This window comes from Myotis yumanensis, unplaced genomic scaffold (genome assembly GCF_028538775.1).
Source record: "Myotis yumanensis isolate MYYU_CA2020_CCGP unplaced genomic scaffold, mMyoYum1.0.hap1 SCAF_4, whole genome shotgun sequence".
Taxonomy (NCBI): domain Eukaryota; kingdom Metazoa; phylum Chordata; class Mammalia; order Chiroptera; family Vespertilionidae; genus Myotis; species Myotis yumanensis.
Genome location: NW_027223755.1, coordinates 41,633,269 through 41,654,278, shown reverse-complemented (window position 1 = coordinate 41,654,278; position 21,010 = coordinate 41,633,269). Strand labels below are relative to the sequence as shown.

General features: G+C 32.5%; 1 protein-coding gene across 4 annotated transcripts in view; it reads left to right on the top strand.

Moving 5' to 3' along the window:
• AP3B1 (adaptor related protein complex 3 subunit beta 1) overlaps positions 1 to 21,010 on the top strand; it is a 188,031-nt gene that overhangs the window by 30,036 nt on the left and 136,985 nt on the right. For all 4 annotated transcript variants that reach the window (XR_011471189.1, XM_070412228.1, XM_070412229.1 and 1 more), the window contains exons 4-7: positions 5,508 to 5,603; positions 6,204 to 6,364; positions 8,913 to 8,979; positions 16,839 to 17,021. Coding sequence is in view for 3 of the 4 variants with exons in the window: in XM_070412228.1 (XP_070268329.1) it covers positions 5,508 to 5,603; positions 6,204 to 6,364; positions 8,913 to 8,979; positions 16,839 to 17,021 (507 nt within the window). In the remaining variant the exon portion in view is untranslated. The remainder of the gene's footprint in view (positions 1 to 5,507; positions 5,604 to 6,203; positions 6,365 to 8,912; positions 8,980 to 16,838; positions 17,022 to 21,010) is intronic.

Sequence of the window (21,010 nt, the reverse complement as noted above, 5' to 3'; positions counted from 1 at the left end):
GAATCAGGATGTAGTCGCACTCATAGTTATGATTGATTAAAGAAAGATACATAACAAAAGGTGGTACTAAAAGAGATGCATAGGACGAAGTCTAGAGGAAACCAGATGCAAACTTCCAAGAATCCTTTTCTAGTGATTTTCCCACTGACAATCGGTTCTTTCAGCATCAGTTGTAATAAAATGTGTGAAGTATTGTCTACTAGGAAAGCTCATTAGAGACTTAGTGCCCAAGTCTTTCACTGAGGGTTGTTCATGTAAGCATTAACTGCTTAGCATATACCAAAATTCCAGACTCCCAGAAAGAGAGCAGATATTTAGCGCAAACCATATTGTTTGTGTGTAAACCACATTTATTAGTTAGGGAATGAGGGAATACCTCTAAAATTGAAATTCCCAGATACCAGTCAGGCCCAAATTGTAAGCAGACTTTCTGTGGTGGGAGGTAAGATTTGAGATACCCGCCCCCGGGCCCCCAGATACTGAGTTATTCTGGTATCAATTATTAAGAACACTGTATCTTTTTCCCATTGAATTACCTTGCCATTTTTGTGAAAAATCCTTGATTATATTTTTGAACTTTTTTCTATTTCATTGATTTATCTGTGAGTATATTTTTGAACTTTTCCTGTTTCATTGATCTATCTGTATGTCCTTATTTCTGAGCTCTTGGACTGTTCTGTCTGATAAGAGTATTTTACAAGACTGGGGTCTTGAGCCATGGTATACCAGTTTGTCCAATCATTTATACTAAACGTGATTTTATGGTGAAAATTTGCTTTCCTTCTATGCTCAGGAGCTTTAGTTACTAATGCCATAGATACTGATGATAGTGTATGTGGGTTAGGCATACAACACCTATATGATCCCTAAAAAAAAGCCTGGACAATCTGTCTTACAAAGCTCTGCTGGTGGTCAGCTCTTTATACATGTTTTTTTAAAAATATATATTTTATTGTTTTTTTACAGAGAGGAAGGGAGAGGTATAGAGAGTTAGAAACATCAATGAGAGAGAAACATCGATCAGCTGCCTCCTGCACACTCCCCACTGGGGATGTGCCTGCAACCAAGGTACATGCCCTTGACCAGAATCGAACCCAGGACCCTTGAGTCCGAAGGCCGACGCTCCATCCACTGAGCCAAACCGGTTAGGGCTATGCATGTTTTTTATACTTCGTTGCTGAAGGAATTAAGCAGGTCTTAGGTGACTCCACTAGCAGAAGAGATCTTGGAAACTTGGACTTTTACCCCATGTGCTATTTCCTTTGGCTGATTTTACTTTTGCTCTAATAAACCGTAACCCTGAGTATAACAACTTTCTGAGTCCTTTGAGTTCTTCTAGCGAATCATCAAGCCTTAAGATAGTCTTGTGGACTTCCAACACAGGACTATTTCAAATTTCTATTCCTTCTTGGATCTGTGTTGGTAATTTGTCATTCAAGAAATTTATTCATTTCATCTAGGTTGTCAGTTTATTTGCATAAAGTTGTTAACATTCTCCAGTCTATGAGGACAAGGTAGCAGAGAGGTTAAATTATCTGACCAAGGTCACACAACTAGTATGTGGAACATTAAGAGTCTAAAGCTAAGTAAGTTGGCTTCAGAACCAGTCTTAGACCATTTCCCTTTTAGAGCCATCCTTCCTGTTTGATGATTCCTTCCTCCTTTTTACACCTTAGTTCGATCTCTAATCAATATCTGGTATTAGCTGTCCTTTGGGAGGTATCTGGCATTGGTATAAATTTTTTGTTTTAAATGTGGGTAGAAATGACCAAGTCCTTCCTTAGAAATCTATAGTCAATAAACTAGTTCTCCTTGAATTTGTAGTCTTCTTGTTATAAACAGAAAATTCTGTTCTAGTTATTGTTTACTCAAAGTTGTTTGTACTTTTCAGATAGTTATAATAGTTCAGCGGTTCTCAACCTGTGGGTCGCGACCCCTTTGGCAGTCGAATGACCCTTTCACAGGGGTCGCCTAAGACCATCCTGCATATCAGATATTTACATTACGATTTATAACAGTAGCAACATTACAGTTATGAAGTAGCAATGAAAATAATTTTATGTTTGGGTCACAACATGAGGAACTGTATTTAAAGGGCCAGAAGGTTGAGAACCACTGTAAATAGTTGAACTTTCCTATTTGTTTATTGTTTTCATTTACAATCAGATTCTGGTTTGTTGCATAATGTTTTGCAACAAAATGTCACTATAAGCATAATTACTAGTCTATTTGTTTGAATTTCTTTTGTTATTGAAATACTTGGTTATTTTTGAAACATGCTTAATCCTCTAATGTTGTGCGAAAACTGACTTAAACTTCTTAAGAGGATTGATGTTTTATTGCTATCAAGTGCAGAATTCATTTTTATAAGTACCTGCTGCCTTAGACACACAGTTGAGCTATACGTCATCTGCCATTTGATGTTAAATGATGCCAAAAGTGACCTAGTAAGCAATCGGTGGTTATAGTACAAAAATAATCAAAGGTTTAGTCAATAACTCATGAAGTTTGATGTACTAGTATTGATAAACTAATTAAACAGATCTGCCTGTGTTCTTCCAGCCTACTGGGGCTCTGCTATGATTAGCTTTACAGCAAGGAGTGTTGTAACATTGAATGAAAGTAACTGATCAGAAAATGGTGTAGTCACGGAGCTTTAAGTACTCCCATTTCTGGTCACAGAATGGTTTCAGGGAAAGTAGGTTTTCTCTGCACACCTGCAGCCAGTCAGTGCATAGGCCTCTTGTGGTCAATATTGATTGATTCTTATAACAGAACTAGAACAAATTTAGTGTTTTGCAACCTTCTGTGATTTAATATTGTTATGCTTTTTGCTGTAACAGTCACAGAATCCTTCTGTAATAGTGGATAATTATAGCAATACCTACTAGCTCAGCTGTGGTTCTAAATGTTTCAGTGTTGCCAATATAAACTTCTAGATATATTCTGGAGTTTATAATTCACCTTTAAAAGTTGGCTATACCAGTTATTTGGTAAATAAAGGTGTTAATTAAGAAATCACAAGAGGATGAGGGAATAGGTGGACTCTAACCCATTCTTTCAAAACTTTCCAGAAAACTGTAGACTAAAGTCTGAATATACTTAGGAGAAAGAATACTAGTATTTGAAGTGATTAATTTTTTAAAACCCTACAAGTTAAAGGCTTTAGAGGCAATCTTTATAATACCTATCATTTCTTCACAGTATGTTGGTGTCCTCCTAAACATCTGAAAAGATATGAATTATAACCATTGGTGGTAAGTTAGACCCTAGATGTAGCAATCTAATGGGAAATGTCTTAATTTTTTTCAGTCTACCATTGGACTGTGATGTTTCATCAGCTGATAATTATTGAGCTCTTACTATATGCCAGGCATTGTGATAGGTACATTGATAGGTACTGGAAATAGAGAGATAAGTAAGGAATGATTTCTGTGCTAAGTAGCCTCGTGTTCATTCCAAAGTTGATTTGAGAAACAGTCTTACATAAATACGTCTTGTGTATTGATTTGATATATTGAAATTGCTATATATAAATTAGTCAACCTACAAATGTTAATTGCTTTTTGACACTGTTGTAATCTTAGGAACTTTAAAATCTGGCTGGGGAGAAAATCATCTATACCTCAATTAGATGAATGCTTCTTAAACTGTAATTTAAGAATTTTTAAGACATTTTCATTTTAAAAAATCTAAAACATTGGGTATATTTTGGATCATTTGGTTGCCATCTTATATACTTTTATACACATAATTTTGGAACCCATTTGTATTTTTGTGTAAGATCATTTGTTCTAAGGGATTATTTAAAGGGTTCATAAAAAATAAAAAGGTTCATAGTCTTTCAGGGGCCTAAGTGGGTTAATAACATATGTAGATGTGAGATCACCTGGGTGAGACTGCCATTGATTGATTGGCATTCAGAGGTGTGGTTATTTTTAGGAGTGAGTTTGTTTTTGATTGGCTAATGCTTAGAAGCAAGGAGCTGTAACAGATTGGTTGACTTGCAAAAGTTTGTTCATTTAGCGAGTTTTATTAATAATAATGATGTAGAAAGTATGCTCATTAAGTTTTCACTTATGCTAATAAAATTTTAAAGAGCAGAAAAATAGGTCAGATTACAAATTAAAGTCTAAAAATTATCTTAGGATGCTGTGACGGGTTGAATTTAAGTTGTTGAACATTTCTGTAGGTAAATGTAAGATCTTGCCCTTCTTTTAAAAGAAAAAAACCTCACCAGGACAGTTTTCAAGTATGGCTTGATTTAGTCAGTAGAACATTTGGAAAAGGTGTGTTGTCATAATTAAGAATTAGTTGTATCACTGGAAGCACCTCATCTGGAACAAAGTCTTAACTAGTTTATTCTTAACCTTCATTTGTAGTTTAGAATGTCATACTGAAAGAAATATACACAAATTGGAGTGAGTTCAGAAGGGAGCAAAAGGATGGTAAAGGAACTCAAAAACTAGGCTGTGTCAAGGGAAATTGGAGTGGGAAGATAGGGAGGCCGTGCAGTTGTCCTTAAAGTAGTCCAGATTAGTTAGTATGATATAAAATGTGGCCCAGTGTATCACTGATTTTCCTTTTCAGCATCAATTCCAGCTATTTTTAACGACTTTCATTCATTTCCCATGCTCTCTGAACATTCCATAAACTTTTAAGTATGTACTATACTGATATATAAGGAAATTAATCAGGCAGTGGTATCTGAAGATATTTGAAAGGGAGATACAGGCTATGAGCAGTGCCAGGAGGTGGCAATTGATGGATTTCAACTCAAATTCTAATTTTCATTTAATTTTTCTGTTTATCATAGTTTTGTTATAAATTAATTAAATTGCCTTTAAAAACATTTTTCTGAAGACACTTCCATCCTTTGGCATTTTTGTCACATGTTATTTTTACTGAGCTGAAGATATTATGTAATATATATTGGAATGTGAATATTAGCATAGAAATAGATTTGGAGCTTCAGCACTTTATGACAGATGAAGAAACATAATGTACCATACCATATAATTAGTGGGCAGAACCCAAGATCTTTGTATTATTTGTATCCCTCATTTTGAAACTATTTTTGTAGCTCAGTTAATATTTGAATATCCTTATAAGTTTTGCTCAGGGATGTTTTTTCCCCTTGAGAGGAAGAACACCTTGATAGGATGTTATTATTATAGGTTGGATTATTAAAATTCCTATTTCACAAGCTTTTTCTGTTACCATTCATTATCCTACAATATATATGGGGTGGGGCAAAAGTAGGTTTACAGTTGTGAGTACACGAAACTGTAATTCTTGTATTACTATTTATTAATTATTGTATTTTCTGTATGAAAACTATAAACCTACTTTTACCCACCCAATATTCATCTTTATTTTATAATCTAAGCCATGACCAGGCTCAGTTATTTACTTCAAGAAAATTAAGAATGGATTTTGGTATAGAAAATACTGAATTTTTAATTTTCACTCTGGCTAGGATTAAATGATTTTTTTTTTTTTAACAGATCAAGAAGTTAGTATATGTTTACCTGGTTCGATATGCTGAAGAACAGCAGGATCTGGCACTCTTGTCCATAAGTACTTTTCAGCGAGCTCTGAAGGTAAATAATAGAGTGAGCAGGCAAATAGCTACAGGGTTTCTGCACAGTTGAAGATGTGTCATTTAAAGAAGTGGAGCAATAATTCACTAAATGGCGCAGTAGTGTTTTGAAAGAGTTAAAAGGCCTCTCACAGTGCCTATTCAATACCCTTAGAAAATAATTTATATAACCAACTGGACCTTGCCCTGTATGTTTCAGTTTGTGTTTAGTATAATCATTATCATGCATCAGAGACCTCTTCATCATTATACTAACTAGTTGAAAGTGTACAAAGAGGGAACATGACTTTTTAAAGTTAAAATTTATGACCTGTACCATTTTATTATTATGAAACTCAAAACCTAGTATGTTTAGTAATAAATGATCAACAAGAATTATAACCATTACTTTTCTTATTAAAACATTATTCAGATAAACATTTATTAAACCTTTTTTTTTTTTTACCAATTTCCATATACTGATTATTTATTGTAAATTAAGTAGCTTTCCCCCTGCTATTTTTACATTGCACCCTATACGCATCTATTAACTGTGTCATAAAGATGTCTTTGAAATACTGTAAACTTGAAATTTTGATGAATATTTTTGCATAATTTTTAGGACCCAAATCAGCTAATTCGTGCAAGTGCTTTGAGAGTTCTATCAAGTATTAGAGTGCCAATTATTGTACCTATTATGATGCTCGCTATTAAGGAAGCTTCTGCTGACTTATCACCATATGTTAGGAAGAATGCAGCCCATGCAATACAAAAATTGTACAGGTAGGTGCCTTGTTAATGCCAAAGATTTCTAATATTATATGGAATGCTATATAATCTGTGGAGGCTTATTTTTTTTTTTAGCTCTTGTAACTAATCTGTTCTTATACTAAGTAGTGATTTGAAAGAGTTAAAAGAGTAACTATGTTTTTCCCACCACAAAAATTCTTTAGACATCTTGTTTAGGTTATAGAAACCCTACACAGGTTTTTACTTGTGAGCCTATTAAGGCCTGTAACATAGATTTATAGATTTTATAACTTAAAAATAATCAGAATTTGAATTCTCATTTATATGATCTACCTCTCATGTACACATACACATATATTATTAGAAAATCATTATTATTTTCAGTTTACTGTAGGGTAGGAATCATAAGTATGTTATCTTCTCAACTCACTTTGTTTCCCTTTCTTCGTCTTTGGTCCTGCAGTTTCCTTCCTTGTCTGATTCTTTCCCAGAACTATTTTAGTAAATAATTTTTTAATATAGCTCCATACCATATTTCTATGATACTTATTAAAATACCATACATTTCTTGATCTCTGTGGTAAACATGTTGCTTAAGTAAAAATAATACTATCTGCAATAATTTGGTATTATTTTCTGTTACCATTAATTCCACAAGCTTTTGTCAATATTATTTTGGTTCCTGGTGTTGTGAAATATGTATAAACTGTATGAAAAAAGTAGAAGATGTATTATCATATACTTGAGGAAAAAAATCAAACATATGCCAAATAATTAAAGGCAGTCTATGATTGAATATGGTATTAACATGAGATATGTATATATTTACATACAAAGGTACACTAACAATACCTGTAATAGGATAGGGCTCAGAGATTATCATATGGGGTTTCATAATGAAATGGCATTAGTTGGGAAAGACTTCCTGGAGAAGGGAAACTGGCGCTGAAATTTGAAAGAATTAAAAGGTTTGAATGTTCAGATAATTATAATAGTAATAAACATATAAAAATAAATATTAAAAAAATAAAAACTCATTTTCTTAGGTTAATTGTCAGAGTTATATCATGCTTCTCACTCATTATCTTTTCTTGTTCATAAACTTGCAGAATAAGATTGAAACTCACTGTGATGGTTTAAAAGTTTATCACTGGGCTCCATTTTCTCTCTCCCCTTCAACTCTTACTCTTCTTCCCTTGAATTTACAGTCTAGTAGCTCACTACTGCCTGTTAGTCCTCTACATAAAATGTTTTTATCTCATTACCATCTCTTTTTCCTCCTTCAGTCTCTATCTGGAAAATTTCCTCCTTACTCCAGCTCTAAAGTCAATTGTTTAAGCTTCTTCTGAGATATCACTTCCTTAAACCCTCCACAACCCTCCTGTCTCCATTGGTGCCTTTCTTCTTTATCCACATAATCCCTTACACATATCTCTGTTATATGGTGTGTTTATGTTTGGCACTGTTTTTACTAACCTCTGCTTATTTTTTTCTCTTTTTAAAAAAAATATATTTTTGTTGATTTCAGAGAGGAAGGGAGAGGGAGAGAGAGATAGAAACACCAATGATCAGAGAGAATAATTGATCAGCCGCCTCCTGCACACCCCACACTGGAGATGGAGCCTGCAACCGGGGCATGTGCCCTAACTGGCAATTGAACCTTCACCTCCTGGTTCATAGGTCGATGTTCAACCACTGAGCTACCCTGGCCGGGCTCACTTCTGCTTATTTATCTTTGTATATCTATTTTTAGCTTCTCGGTGAATGAACAACAATAGAATTCCATGCTAGGAAGAAATTATATTGTCAACATTTTAGTGATTAGAGCTGCTATTAAGATGCATTTCTTAATTCTGTACATATGTAAACTTTTGCTTATATTTTTTGGTTTTAGATGGCAGGTTTTATAGTATATGTTTCCATCAGTGAACTGGAATGCTACAAAATTCTTATTTGGAAATTCTTTATATTTGTCTTGACAATTATGTATCAATAATAGAAAATGATTGCTATCCTGTTATTTTCCCCCTTAGTTACAAAAAGAATTTGTGGTTTATCTATTTGTAATTACTTTCTTAATGTTTTCTAATTTTTTAAATGAAGTTAACTTGTTGTTTTTTAAAATATATTTCTTCATTGATTTCAGAGAGGAAGGGAGAGGGGAGAGAGAGAATCCTTGATCGGCTACCTCCTGCATGTACCCTACTGGGGATCGAGCCGGCGCAACCCAGGCATGTGCCCTTGGCAGGAATCGAACCTGGGACCCTTCAGTCCGCAGGCTCTTGCTCTATCCACTGAGCCGAACCGTCTAGGGTGAACTTGTTCTTTAAATACTTTCTTAATAGTATTGGTATCTGAGTTTAATTAATATGAGCAACTTTAGAAAGAAAGAATAGGTCACATTTGGAAGAAAAAGCATCCCATTTTACATTAAATTCATTTTCTATTCTTATCTTTACATAATTCTTGCTTTCCTCTTCCTCTTTAAATGTTTCTCAATATTTTTGAAATGGGTAGCTTCATATAAAGTTAGAATTAAAGGAAAAATTTTAATGTATGTTCTTTTCTCTTTATGTTTTAGCCTTGATCCAGAGCAGAAGGAAATGTTAATTGAAGTTATTGAAAAACTTTTGAAGGATAAAAGCACAGTAAGTAATATATTCTTATATTCGAGTACAATTATATTTTACTTACACAGTATCATTTTACTGTTGTGTATTTGATGTAATTATTCTTATTGATTTTTGAATGGTATAAAAGTAGAACATTACAATCTTTGAAGAATAAAAGTATCCATATAAAGGGAAGGATTGCATTTAAAATTATTTTTTTAACGATACGGTGGTGAAGGCCTGGGGTGGGCTAGAAGGGGTCAATGGAGGGAAAAGAAGACATATGTAATACTTTTAACAATAAAGATTAAAAAAAAACATAATTTTCATTTGTTACATGTTTCTTCATCAGAATCTGAAGAAGAGCAAGTTGATAAAAAATGTTTTCTTTAATCTGTGGCTAAATTGTTGACTGCTTTTAGTGCCAAAGTTTTTATTTCAAGCAATGATTTATTAGAGTTTTTAAAGGCTGAATCACCTGGGGACAAATAATTATTTTAAAATAAAGTTTCAAAAAGTATTAGAGATATTGAAAAATTAGAAAAGTGTGTTTCAGTATTAGAATTTTTTAAAAAATACTGAACGTTTTCATATGTACAAGACTTTTATTGACTGGTAAGAATGATCTTACTGGCTAATATGAGTCATCTTTTATGAATGTACATAATCCTGCCTTCTTTCTTTTTCACTCCCATTCTCTGTGTATAGTGATAATGAGATCTAGGAATAGTGATGAACCATGGATTCTGTGAGCAGACCTCTGGAGGAGCTGATATAATGGTTTTTTTGATGGAGGCCTCTGTACCAACCTATATGGCTCTACTATTGAGGAAAAGTCTGCCAGCTCATTTTAGGATAATAGCAGCAGCTATCCAAATACAGTAGCCACTAGCCCCTTATAGCTATTGTTGATTGGTGTAGTGTATGATTTATCATGGAGAATATTCAGTTTGCACTTGAGAAGAATGTGTATTCTGTTGTTGGGTGGAATGTTTTATGTTCAAGTGTTTTATGTCTGTTAGGCCTAATTAATTTATAGTATTGTTCAAGTCTTCTATTTCTTTGATTTTCTGCCTGGTAGTTTTATCCATTATTGAAATTGGAGTATTGAAGTCTACTGGTATTATTGTAGAACTATCTATTTCTTTTTTTAATTCTGTCAGTATCTACTTCATATATTTAGGAGCTCTGATGTTTGGTGCATCTATGTTTATAATTTTTTTTTCTTCCTTTTGTCATTATAAAATGTCCATTTATCTCTAGTAATACTTTTTGTTTTAAAGTCTATCTTGTCCTTTATAAGTACAGCCACTCCAGCTTTTTTATGGTAGCTGTTTACATGATATATCTTTTTCCTTGCTTTTACTGTCAACCTGTTGGTATTTTTTAATTTAATGTGTATCTCCTGTAGACAGCATATAGTTGGATTTTGTTTTTTAATCCAGTTTTGAATATGTGCCTTTTGCTTAGATTACTTAATCCATTCACATTTAATGTTATTATTGATAGAGTTGAATTTAAAGCTATTTTACTTGTTTTTGGTTCTTCATTCCTTCTTTACTGCTTTGTTTTTATATTAAGTGAATATGTTCTGTTGAACATTTTAATTCCTTTAATGAGGTTTTAATATATATTTTTTAAAATATTGTATTATACATGAGATTATACTTGGAGATTTTATTCCTAGGCCATCCAGCAAATTTCTTTTAACCTGTGATGTAGCAGGAATCTTCAATGTATTTCTTTTATAATATTTGGTATAATATAAGAGATAAACATGTATAGTTTTGCTTAATAAATATATTTCAAAGATAACAGAAAATCCTCAGGGTCAACATGTTACTTAATGCAGACATATTATAGGCATTTCCTTAAGATTGACACAAGGCAAGGATACCCACCTTCTCCACTACTAATAAAAATTGTACTAAAGGTATAAGCCAATATAATTATGCAAGAAAAATTAGTCATAGGAATTAGAAAAAAGGAAGTACAACAACTTCTCTTTGCTGATGATATTCATTTTCTAGAATAAACCATGAAGAATGAAGAACAAAACTAAATCAAACAAAAAAAGAGTTCATAGAAGAGCAGGTTATAGAATTACCATACAGAAAATCAGTAGCTTTCTTATATGCCAATATAGCAAGTTCAATTATATAGTGATAAAGCAATTTCAATTTATAATAGCATAAAAGTAAGACCAAGATAAAATGCAACTCTACACCACTGCTTAACTCAGTTGTCTCCGTCTTACTACTCCCCACAGAGGTACATTAGCAATTCTGAAACAACACTTTCCCTTAATTCTGGAACAGAGCTAATAACTAAATATATTGTGGATAGTGTGAACCACATTTCTTAATGTCGGGCACTTTGCAATTTAATCATCATGTCTGATTTTTTTCTGTTTCTTACCTGTTTTCAATCAACTCCGGCTTTATTTCTGATGTCTCTTGTTCATTTCTGTTCTCTGTTTTTGAATTTCTGTTTCATGTAATTTTTCCATTCTCCAAATGCTGCTGTGAGGGTGCTTATTCATTTGGAGTGTTGTGTTAGTTTTCTTTTGCTTCATCATTGATTATTTTGTGGGTAATTTTCATCAGTTGAATTGTTTTGATTTTCTGTTTTTAGTACTTAAACATTACTTGCATCTTTACTTTTTTTTTTAAATAGGGTCGGTGATGTGAGTTTGAGGAACTTTGCAAAATTTCTAGTATAAGAGCACTCTCTGTCAGAATAGCGGAATAGCAGAATAGCAAATTATGTTTTTTTAAAAAAATTAGGTGGCTTTTTTTGTTTTGTTTTTGCTTTTTTATAGGAAGGGCATCCATGGAAAGGAATATATGTCCTAAGATTATTTTGATTATTATTATTTTTTACTTCTAGGAGCCTGAATTTTTTCCTTTTTTTTTTTTTCTGTCACCTTTCAGTTCCTAAGGTGCTCCTTTTCCTCGAGTCTGTAAAGCATCCTTCCTCATAATCTGCTTTGATCTACCAGGAATCATTTGCAGTATTTTCACACTTAGGTTTCTCTCTCTGCTGTTGCTATTATACCTACCGCCAACTCCTGTCTGCTTTGTTCTGGGCAATTTTATAAGACTGACATAGGTCTCTGTGAAGTTTTGTGACATAAGCATGAAAGATAACTCTCTGGGATTGACTTTTCTACTTACATGAAATTTGAAGTTTGGAGATTCTCTGAGTTTTTATTATACTTAGGACATAGGCTTACATCTTTAGTTTTTCTGGGTTTGGAATGGAAAATTCAGATCTACCCAGGTTTTAGTAGTATTTAAATTAGTTTTGAGAATGTCTTCTTATTTTTTTCCTTTGTATGATTATAATCTCTTATAGATAGAATGAAAATATTCTGAGATCTATACAGATATTTATGGATCTTATCTTTGTTACTACTTTTGCTTGTTGCATGTAATACTTCATTGAAGGAAGACAGCTATATTTCTTCTTTCTCCCAAATTAATAATGTCAGCATTGACATTTAAAATCAATAAGAATTCTGCCCTGGCTGGTTTTGTTCAGTGGTTAGACATCAGCCCACAGACCATAGGGTTGTGGGTCTGATTCCCAGCCCAGGGCATGTTACGTGGGTTGCAGGTCCCTCAACCCCAGTAGGGATGCATGGAGCAGGCAACTAATTGATGCATCGATGCTGCTTTTTTTTCTCTCTCTCTTTCCCCCTCTTCTCTCCCTTCCACTCTCTCTGGAAATCAGTGGAAAAAATATTCTTGGGTGAGGATTTAAAAAAAATCAGTAAGAATTCTAAACCATGTTTGCTTAAAAATTTCCCAATTAAATAAAACAGGTCCAACTTATTTCCACATTGTGAAAAAGAATGTCTTCGTTATCAGCAGAGCTTCTTGGGATCATTATTATGATGACATTGCTGTTGCTGCTGATAAGTATAAACTTGAAAGGTTTTAATATATTTAAAAAGTTTTCTTCATTTAACCTCTGTTGATTTTTAAAAATATATATATTTTTTTATTTATTTCAGAGAGGAAGGGAGAGGGAGAGAGAGAAACATCTGTGATGAAAGAGAATCATTGATCAGCTGCCTCCTTCACGACCCCCACTGGGGGGTTGAGCCTGCAACCTAGGCATGTGCCTTGACTGGGAATTGAACCTTAACCTCCTGGTTCAGAGGTCAACACTCAACCACTGAGCCACATCAGCCAGGCTGTTGCTTATTTTAGCCTAAGAAGATTTTCTTACAATTGAGATAAGTCTCAAAGAGAACTAGTTCTATAATTCTCACTTTAAGGAAAGGTGGAATATATACATATTAAAATATAATAGATTGGCTTTTCCCTTTTACTAGAGAAAGACCAATATTTGTCATATGACTAATTCTTTCCTAAAAATAAATCACTTTGGGTTTAGGAATATAGTTATGGTAATATAACTGGAAGAACATGTTAGTGTTACTTACCTAACTGTTGTTTGAATAATCTGTAAATTTTTAAAAACTATACTAGAAACCTCATAACTACAGTCAATGAAATTAAAAGGGAATATTTTATCTATATTCCCCAATCAATCGTTACAAATTTTCTTTATATAATTTCATTTTATATTCCTACATTTACCATTTTCATCCTATTTTCTCTATTTAAAATATTCTGAACACTTCTTTACTATAAACCTTTCCTGATTTTCAGTTATAAATTCATTTTTTAAATTTGTAACACTGTTTTAATGCAGAAATCCATATTTGTTGAGCAAGTTAAGCATAGCAGCGGACAGTGTCTCTTATTTAGTACACCTCAAAAGCAGGCTGGTACTTATTTGTTTTTCCTTTTAGGTTAATTTTAAAGGAATTCTTTTGATGGCATTTAACTTTCTAATGGAAAAGAGAGTTACTTAGGAAAATAAATTTGAACCATGGCTACTGAAAAACTGAGTTGTTTATTTTTATCATGAGAAAGTTTCCACTACTTAATTTAGCTACAAAATGATGTTTAATGAGTATATTGTTAGTTCATAACTAAGCTGTGAGGATAAGACACCATTTTCTAAGTTATTGATTTAATGTTGGTAAAAGCCTCACTGTTGTGGGCAAAAAAAAAAACCCCACACCTCTGAGTTTGTGCAGATGTTTTGTTGTGATAGATCTATTATCCAGCTATTAGAAGATAAATGACAGATCTTTCCCATTTTCCATGCCTCAAGAAAATTGAAATAAGAAGGGGAATATCATTTGGGCTGTATGATTAGGGCAGGTTGGATGGCCATTAATTTAAGAGAAGAAAATCTTGGCAGCATTGGCCAGCTTATACCATATTATCAATCAAACCTTGATGCACTTCTTGTGATGACCCAGCACTCTCAGGTTTTTGCAACGTTAATTAGAATTCATGACAAAATAGATGCAAGGAAACGTTTTGTACCCTTCATAATTTTATAGAAAATTTATTGTTATTAGTGGAACCATTTGCTTAGTGTGATTTTTTTCATTACCAGCTTGTCAACTAGCATAGATAATCTGGAGAAAATATGAACTCCATAGATGGGGTGTCACTTTTGTTGATGGTTCATGTAGTTTACCTTGGAGCACAGCTAATGGCTGAAGTTCATAGCAACAGCACAGAAAAACGTGGCAACCAAGGGAAGATAAATGAACCATGTTTATTGCTTTAATATAAAAAATACATAAATGGAAAACTGCATTTGAATTTGATGAGCTCATTGCTAGTTTTGTTGGAGTGATTTATTTTTCTCCTTATATAAACAGCTACTATTGACACAGTGGGATAGAAATTAACTGTCTTTTTTTGGGAAACTAATATTTTTGGTTTTAAAATCTGAGTAGATCATTTTATTTTAATTCTGGGAGTTTTATAGAGTATTGAACATTTAACAGACCCTAATTATCAATTCTTCTGGCAGTGTTTTAACCTAGGGTAAGTTTGTTAAAACTATACAATGAAATATCTAAGATAGCCAGTTTTATTTTGCAAAGGTATTTTTTTTACATCCTTCCTAATTATTTATCTGTTTCCTTAAACTTTATTTGTACTTAAGTAATTATTTTCTTTCATTTTTCATGAACTAGTGTTCTTTGTTAGTACTTAAGAATTATTTTGTGTCTATAGCTCTTGGTTTAATAGATTTAATACCGTGTGGTAGCTGATTTTTCTTTTAGTTATTTGGTATCTACCAAACAATTTGAAAAAAAACAAAACAACCTCTAGGCTTAGGCAAAATAAATTGATTTTACACGGTTCTTAAATTTAAAGTTTGTTGAATTATTATTTCAATTCCATGGATTATTTTATTCTAAGTGGCATTATTTATTTTTGTACTTGAACACCTTTTACCAATTGATACATATATGCTTATGTATGAAACATATATAATAGATATATTTCACAATTGCTAAGTCATTCTATAGTTTGATGCTATAAACTTATTTGCTTTAAGAGATTTTAAAATATTAATTCTGTCCTTTTGAAATATGATTATCACAGAATATAATTTTTAAAGAGCAATTTATGAAAAAGACATCAAAATGTAAAGTTGAAAACACTAACTTAACTTCCTTTCCATATCAATAGCAAATAGAAAATTATATGTGTAATACAGTTTTATATAGTTCACACAAATAGTCAATTCTTTGCTTTTTCAATTGAGGTGCATACATGCTGAGACCAGCAGGCGCCAGTACATGGGCAGGGCTGGAGTCAATAAATGCAGCTTCACGTTTATACTGATTGGTAATTCATAAAATCCCCACAGGACTGGAAACTTGTTTAGCATAATAGCAAGTCTATATTCTGAGCTGTTTTCTTTCAATTGTATTGTTGGTTGCATATTAATAAACTAAATGTCAGCCAAGTAGAGGGACAAACATTAAAAATATGAATATCATGTATCTAATATTTTTCAAAAAGTACCGTTTCAGTATATTACTTCAGTAAGTTATATTTCTACTTAATTGTGTATTGTAAGTCATTGGGGAAATTTTAGACACTAAAATGAAGATCCCTAGTGTTCAGAAAGAATATGATATTAATTTATTTATTTTTTCAAGTTGTTTTATATTGTTGGCTAACTATATATATATATATCTGGTACATGTATAGAAGTATTTGTGTATCATATATTTTGCTCAGCTTGTATTTTTATACCAAAGAAGTCTTCATTTCACCACTTTGCAAAAGCATAAGAATTCCAAAAACAGCATTAATGGTTCATTAATTGGTCTTAGAGAAAGCTGCCTTTTGTTGGTAATACATTATTTTAATTTAAGCACATAAGTGATAAAACTGTACTAAAATTTTAGCCTGCATTTTCTTTGTAAGTAAACTATATTGGTAAAACAGGTGGATTAAAATGTGTAAGATATGAAAGTGCTTTTGTTTCAAAAACATTTATGAGTTTCTCATTCACATCTTAAGATACATTCATTGTGAAATTATTGTCATTCTCATTGTAAACTGATATGTGGTCATGGTTATTGTCTTGATTCTTTTTCTGAATATTGTCATGTACTAAATAATGAATCTTTAGATTATAATTTAGGTTAGCTTTAAAAATGAAAAAATGTGCATGATGATTATATTTAATCCATATGTGAACAATTTGTAGAAGTTTAACCTCATGAAATAAAAAATTACCCCAATTTTTAATACTAATATTTCAGAAAATTATTAGTTTTGTAGACATGTTACAACTCTTAAAATTATTCTTTTAGGGCATCTTTAAAATTTGTTATTTAAACATGTGTAATCATTTATTATTGAGTGACTGAATATTTTAAACATTGATTGTCATAATACTGATTGCGCCTCTCTAATGCCTGAGTAGAATCTTTGATGGTGGGAAATCTTTTTTTTTTTTTTTTAATGAGTTACTATTTCTTTCTATTCCAGCTGGTAGCTGGCAGTGTTGTGATGGCTTTTGAAGAAGTATGCCCAGATAGAATAGATTTGATTCACAAGAATTACCGCAAGCTATGTAATTTACTAGTTGATGTAGAAGAATGGGGACAGGTTGTCATAATCCACATGCTGACTCGATATGCTCGTACTCAGTTTGTCAGTCCTTGGAAAGAGGTAAGTGTTGGGTAATCTTCCACTTACAAAATATACTAAGAAAATGAATGCACTTTAAAAATGTGTATGAAAATTAAGAGTAGTAAGTTATAGAAATCTGTGTATTTAAGGAGATCTTGTTTTTCTCATGTTCTTTTAGAAAGCAGGAAACCAATATAAATGCAGGGATAATTGGTCATTGTTTTGTCATTAGATGATATATATTTAATGGCATAGTGTATAAAACTTTAGCTTATCCTGCTTAAAAATTGAAGTATATTTTGAATTATCCATATATAAAAGTCATGTCACATAGGGCTCTTAAATTGATGCAGTTTTACTAACCATCTGTGCATTTATTTTATAAAGTTAATTTTATCATTTAGCAAAGTAAACTTTTGATGGCATTTGTGCTGGATTAAGCAACATGTCCATGCTGTAAATGTCTTGGCCCTTTAATGTAAATGGTGACTTTGACAAGAGATTTTTGTTGCTAATAGCTAGTTGTTTAATTTCAGCCAGCACTTTTCCAGATTGCTATTCAGATTTTTTTTTCCTGTTTTATAGGTAATTTTCTTACCTAGCCACTGTCACTATTTAATAAAACTTTTTATTGTACTTTCCTGTCAGCATCAAATTACTTTTAGTAGCTTTATGCAAATGATCCTTTGCTTTGTCACTATGTAAAAACTGGAGTTAAAATATATACATTCTTTACCATATCTCCTAAAAATATGTCTTTATAGTTTGTCTATTTATTTATGTTTCTTGAATTTAATTTCATTTTAGATAAAATTTATGTTTGAAGCTATTTGCCAAACAAAGAAGTTAACTTTTATACTACATATATATTTATTCTTTTGACAGATAATTTAAGAAATTGGTACTATATGCATTCTTTATTTTTACATGTTAATGCTGTGAACCTTAGTTACTAGTATTATTACAAACATGAGATGAAACTCTGGTCATTGTCCTGGTACACTGGAATTGGGCTAAATAATTTCTTATCTTTGCCACTTATTTGCAATCTGACCTAGGCTTTATTCTAAATTATGTGGTTAATGGACTAATTCAGTAGTTTTCAGGTGTGCTCCTCTGCCCTAGGATGCTGTGGTACTGCCACTGGACCAACCAAGGGGGTGTTGCTCTAGAGTCTCTAGACTGTTCCAAACCGAGCAGGCTTCGCCTTTGCCTGCCTTTCAAATGCAGCTTTGCATATAATTTCCTTTAGAAAGATTCCTGGGCTAAAAGAAAAGAAAAACCCCCAGTAAAATAGAAGAGTAAGGGTTTAGCTAACTACAGTGGGGCCTTGACTTACGAGTGTCCCGACTAACCAGTTTTTTGAGATACCAGCTGTCTCTCGGCCGATTTTTTGCATTGAGTTGACAGAGTAATTTGAGTTAACGAGCTCCTTAACGAGCTCGGTCTCGGAACGAATTAAACTCGTAAGTCAAGGCCCCACTATATAATTGTATATATTCTTAAAAACATAGAAGCAATTCAAGAACATTGTGAAATAAGTGGCATCCTTTTCATAACATCTTGGTAGACCCTTTAGAGCCAATTACTGGCAACCATTTAATTTCATTTGTTCTAGTGGTTATAAATTTTACTTTAGATAACACATTTCACTTTATTAATTTAAAATGATACCAGTTCACCCACAAATAATCAAGATAACAGGCTTGTATCTCTTTGGATACACATATGTTTTGTTTATTACCAGTGGAAAAGATTTGAAAGGTCATCCTTTATAGTATCATTAAAAGTAAGGGATTGTTGCCCAGCCATTGTGATTCAGTAGTTGAGTGTCAATCTATGAACCAGGAGGTCAAGGTTCGATTCCCGGTCAGGGCACATACCCTCGGTTGCTGGCTCAATCCCCAGTGTGGAGCATGCAAGGAGGCAGTGGATTGATGATTCTCATCATTGATGTTTTTATCTCTCCCTCTCCCTTCCTCTCTGAAATCAATACATGTATGTATTGATTGTCAAAGATGTTAGATTTTTAGTACAAATACATCGTACAAAAATAAAGTTCAAATGGATTAGCATCATTTCCAGTGGTTCTCAACCTTCCTAATGCCACGACCCTTTAATACAGTTCCTCATGTGGTGACGCCCAACCATAAAATTATTTTTGTTGCTACTTCATAACTGTAATTTTGCTACTGTTATTAATCGTAATGTAAATATCTGATATGCTATATGTGTTTTCTGATGGTCGCGACCCACAGGTTGAGAACCGCTGATTTAGACCATGTTTATGCTCACTCTTTCACTTAACCCATCTCAGACTTTCTGTGCCTAGTTACAGTTCTGTTTTATAGAGAAACTTTTGAGTGAGCAGGCCAACCCTTTTAGACTTGAAGACTTTTTGGCCTAGACTTTAAGTTGCATCCAACTTTTAAGGACTCCATATGGTGATTTTAACTTTAAAAGTTGGCAAACTGAATCATAAAGCAATGATTGATCATACCTGGAAGGAACTGAGAAGTATTTGGGATTTATATCTGCTCTCATTTTTCACTTCTCATGTAAAAAGCATACCATGAAGTAAAGAACTGCTTAAGAATATCCCTTTGTCTACTTTAATAAGTTTCTATGTGTTTGCTTATTATGTTCCAGTCAAAGCTAATATTGAAGTCCCCAATCCATAATACTCAGATCGCAATTAGCTAACAACCATAATTAAATTTGCTTTTCACAAATAGAGGTAATATTTCTCATTGAATTATTTAAAAACCGTGTTTAAAAGAATTGTGTTTATGGGCTTGAGAGGTAGCACAATTCTTTTTTGAGGAATTAAAAATTAGTGGCAATACTTTTTGAGATGAGCTGATGTACATGCATTTGTCAGTAAGTTCTCAAATGAACACATCATATACAAATAGGCTTCTTCAGAGGCAAAAGAGATTTTTAATTTAGTTTATTTGCATCATTATGGATCAGTATTTAGGCTGTTTATATGTAAATGTATGAATTGAGGAACAATTAAGTGTTGACAAAGTAGATTTCAGTCATATCAATTGCAGTGCATTTTCTATAATTTTTCTAACTGACATCTTTGATGATAAATAGTGGATGCCAAGTCAAAGCCGATTATACAGAGCACTAGGAATTCATGGGACTGTCAGGGAGAAGACCGATTGACTTTAAATTTACATATTAATGAGAAGATTTGTTAAGAGGGTGCTTGACTATAGAAAATAACAGCGTATTTATAGGGCACGACATTTTATAAATAAAGCTGATGCAGGAAAATGGAAATTAAACCTTTTAGGTTAATAAATTCAAGAGACTGCTAAAATGCATATTTGCATTTTTATTTTCTTAAATTTACCTTACTCTTTGCAGTCCTAGTGGGTTGTTTTTTTATTCTAGGTCAAGTTTGTATAATTTTCAAGGACATAAAATTACTTTAATATTTTCTTTGTGTCATTCAGGCTATTATGGGAGAATACTTGAAGCATAAGTATAAATCTCTAAGACTAAAGTTGTTTTTGTAGAAGTAATGGACTTTAAAAAGTGCTATAAAACATCAAGTAAATTTTAAAAGTGATTAAAAAAACAAGCTTTTAGTGGCATTAATTATAAACTGAAATAAAACTCCGGCATTGGGTCTGACAGGAATGTTTCTAATTTTATTAATCTATCTCATTAAAGTTGAACTTTCTCAAGGAGATGACAGTTTTTCGAGAAATATCAAAATACTTTATTAATTTGGAACTTAAAACTGTATAACTTCACAGTTCTTTTTGCATATGAACCCAAAATATATTTCTGGTGGCAGTATGTGTGCCTTTTGAAATTTAGAGTGATTCATCTACATTTATTTCTCTCAATGTATTAGTGCTTCAATGATAAAACCCTTTGTAGGTGTAAGAAAGTTCCATGTTTAGAATTTTGTTTAAAGAATTTTTAAAATAAGTTTCTTAAGTTTTTTAGGGATAGGTATAAAATATGAACTCATCAGAACACAAAATTCATATATTGTACATAGTTCT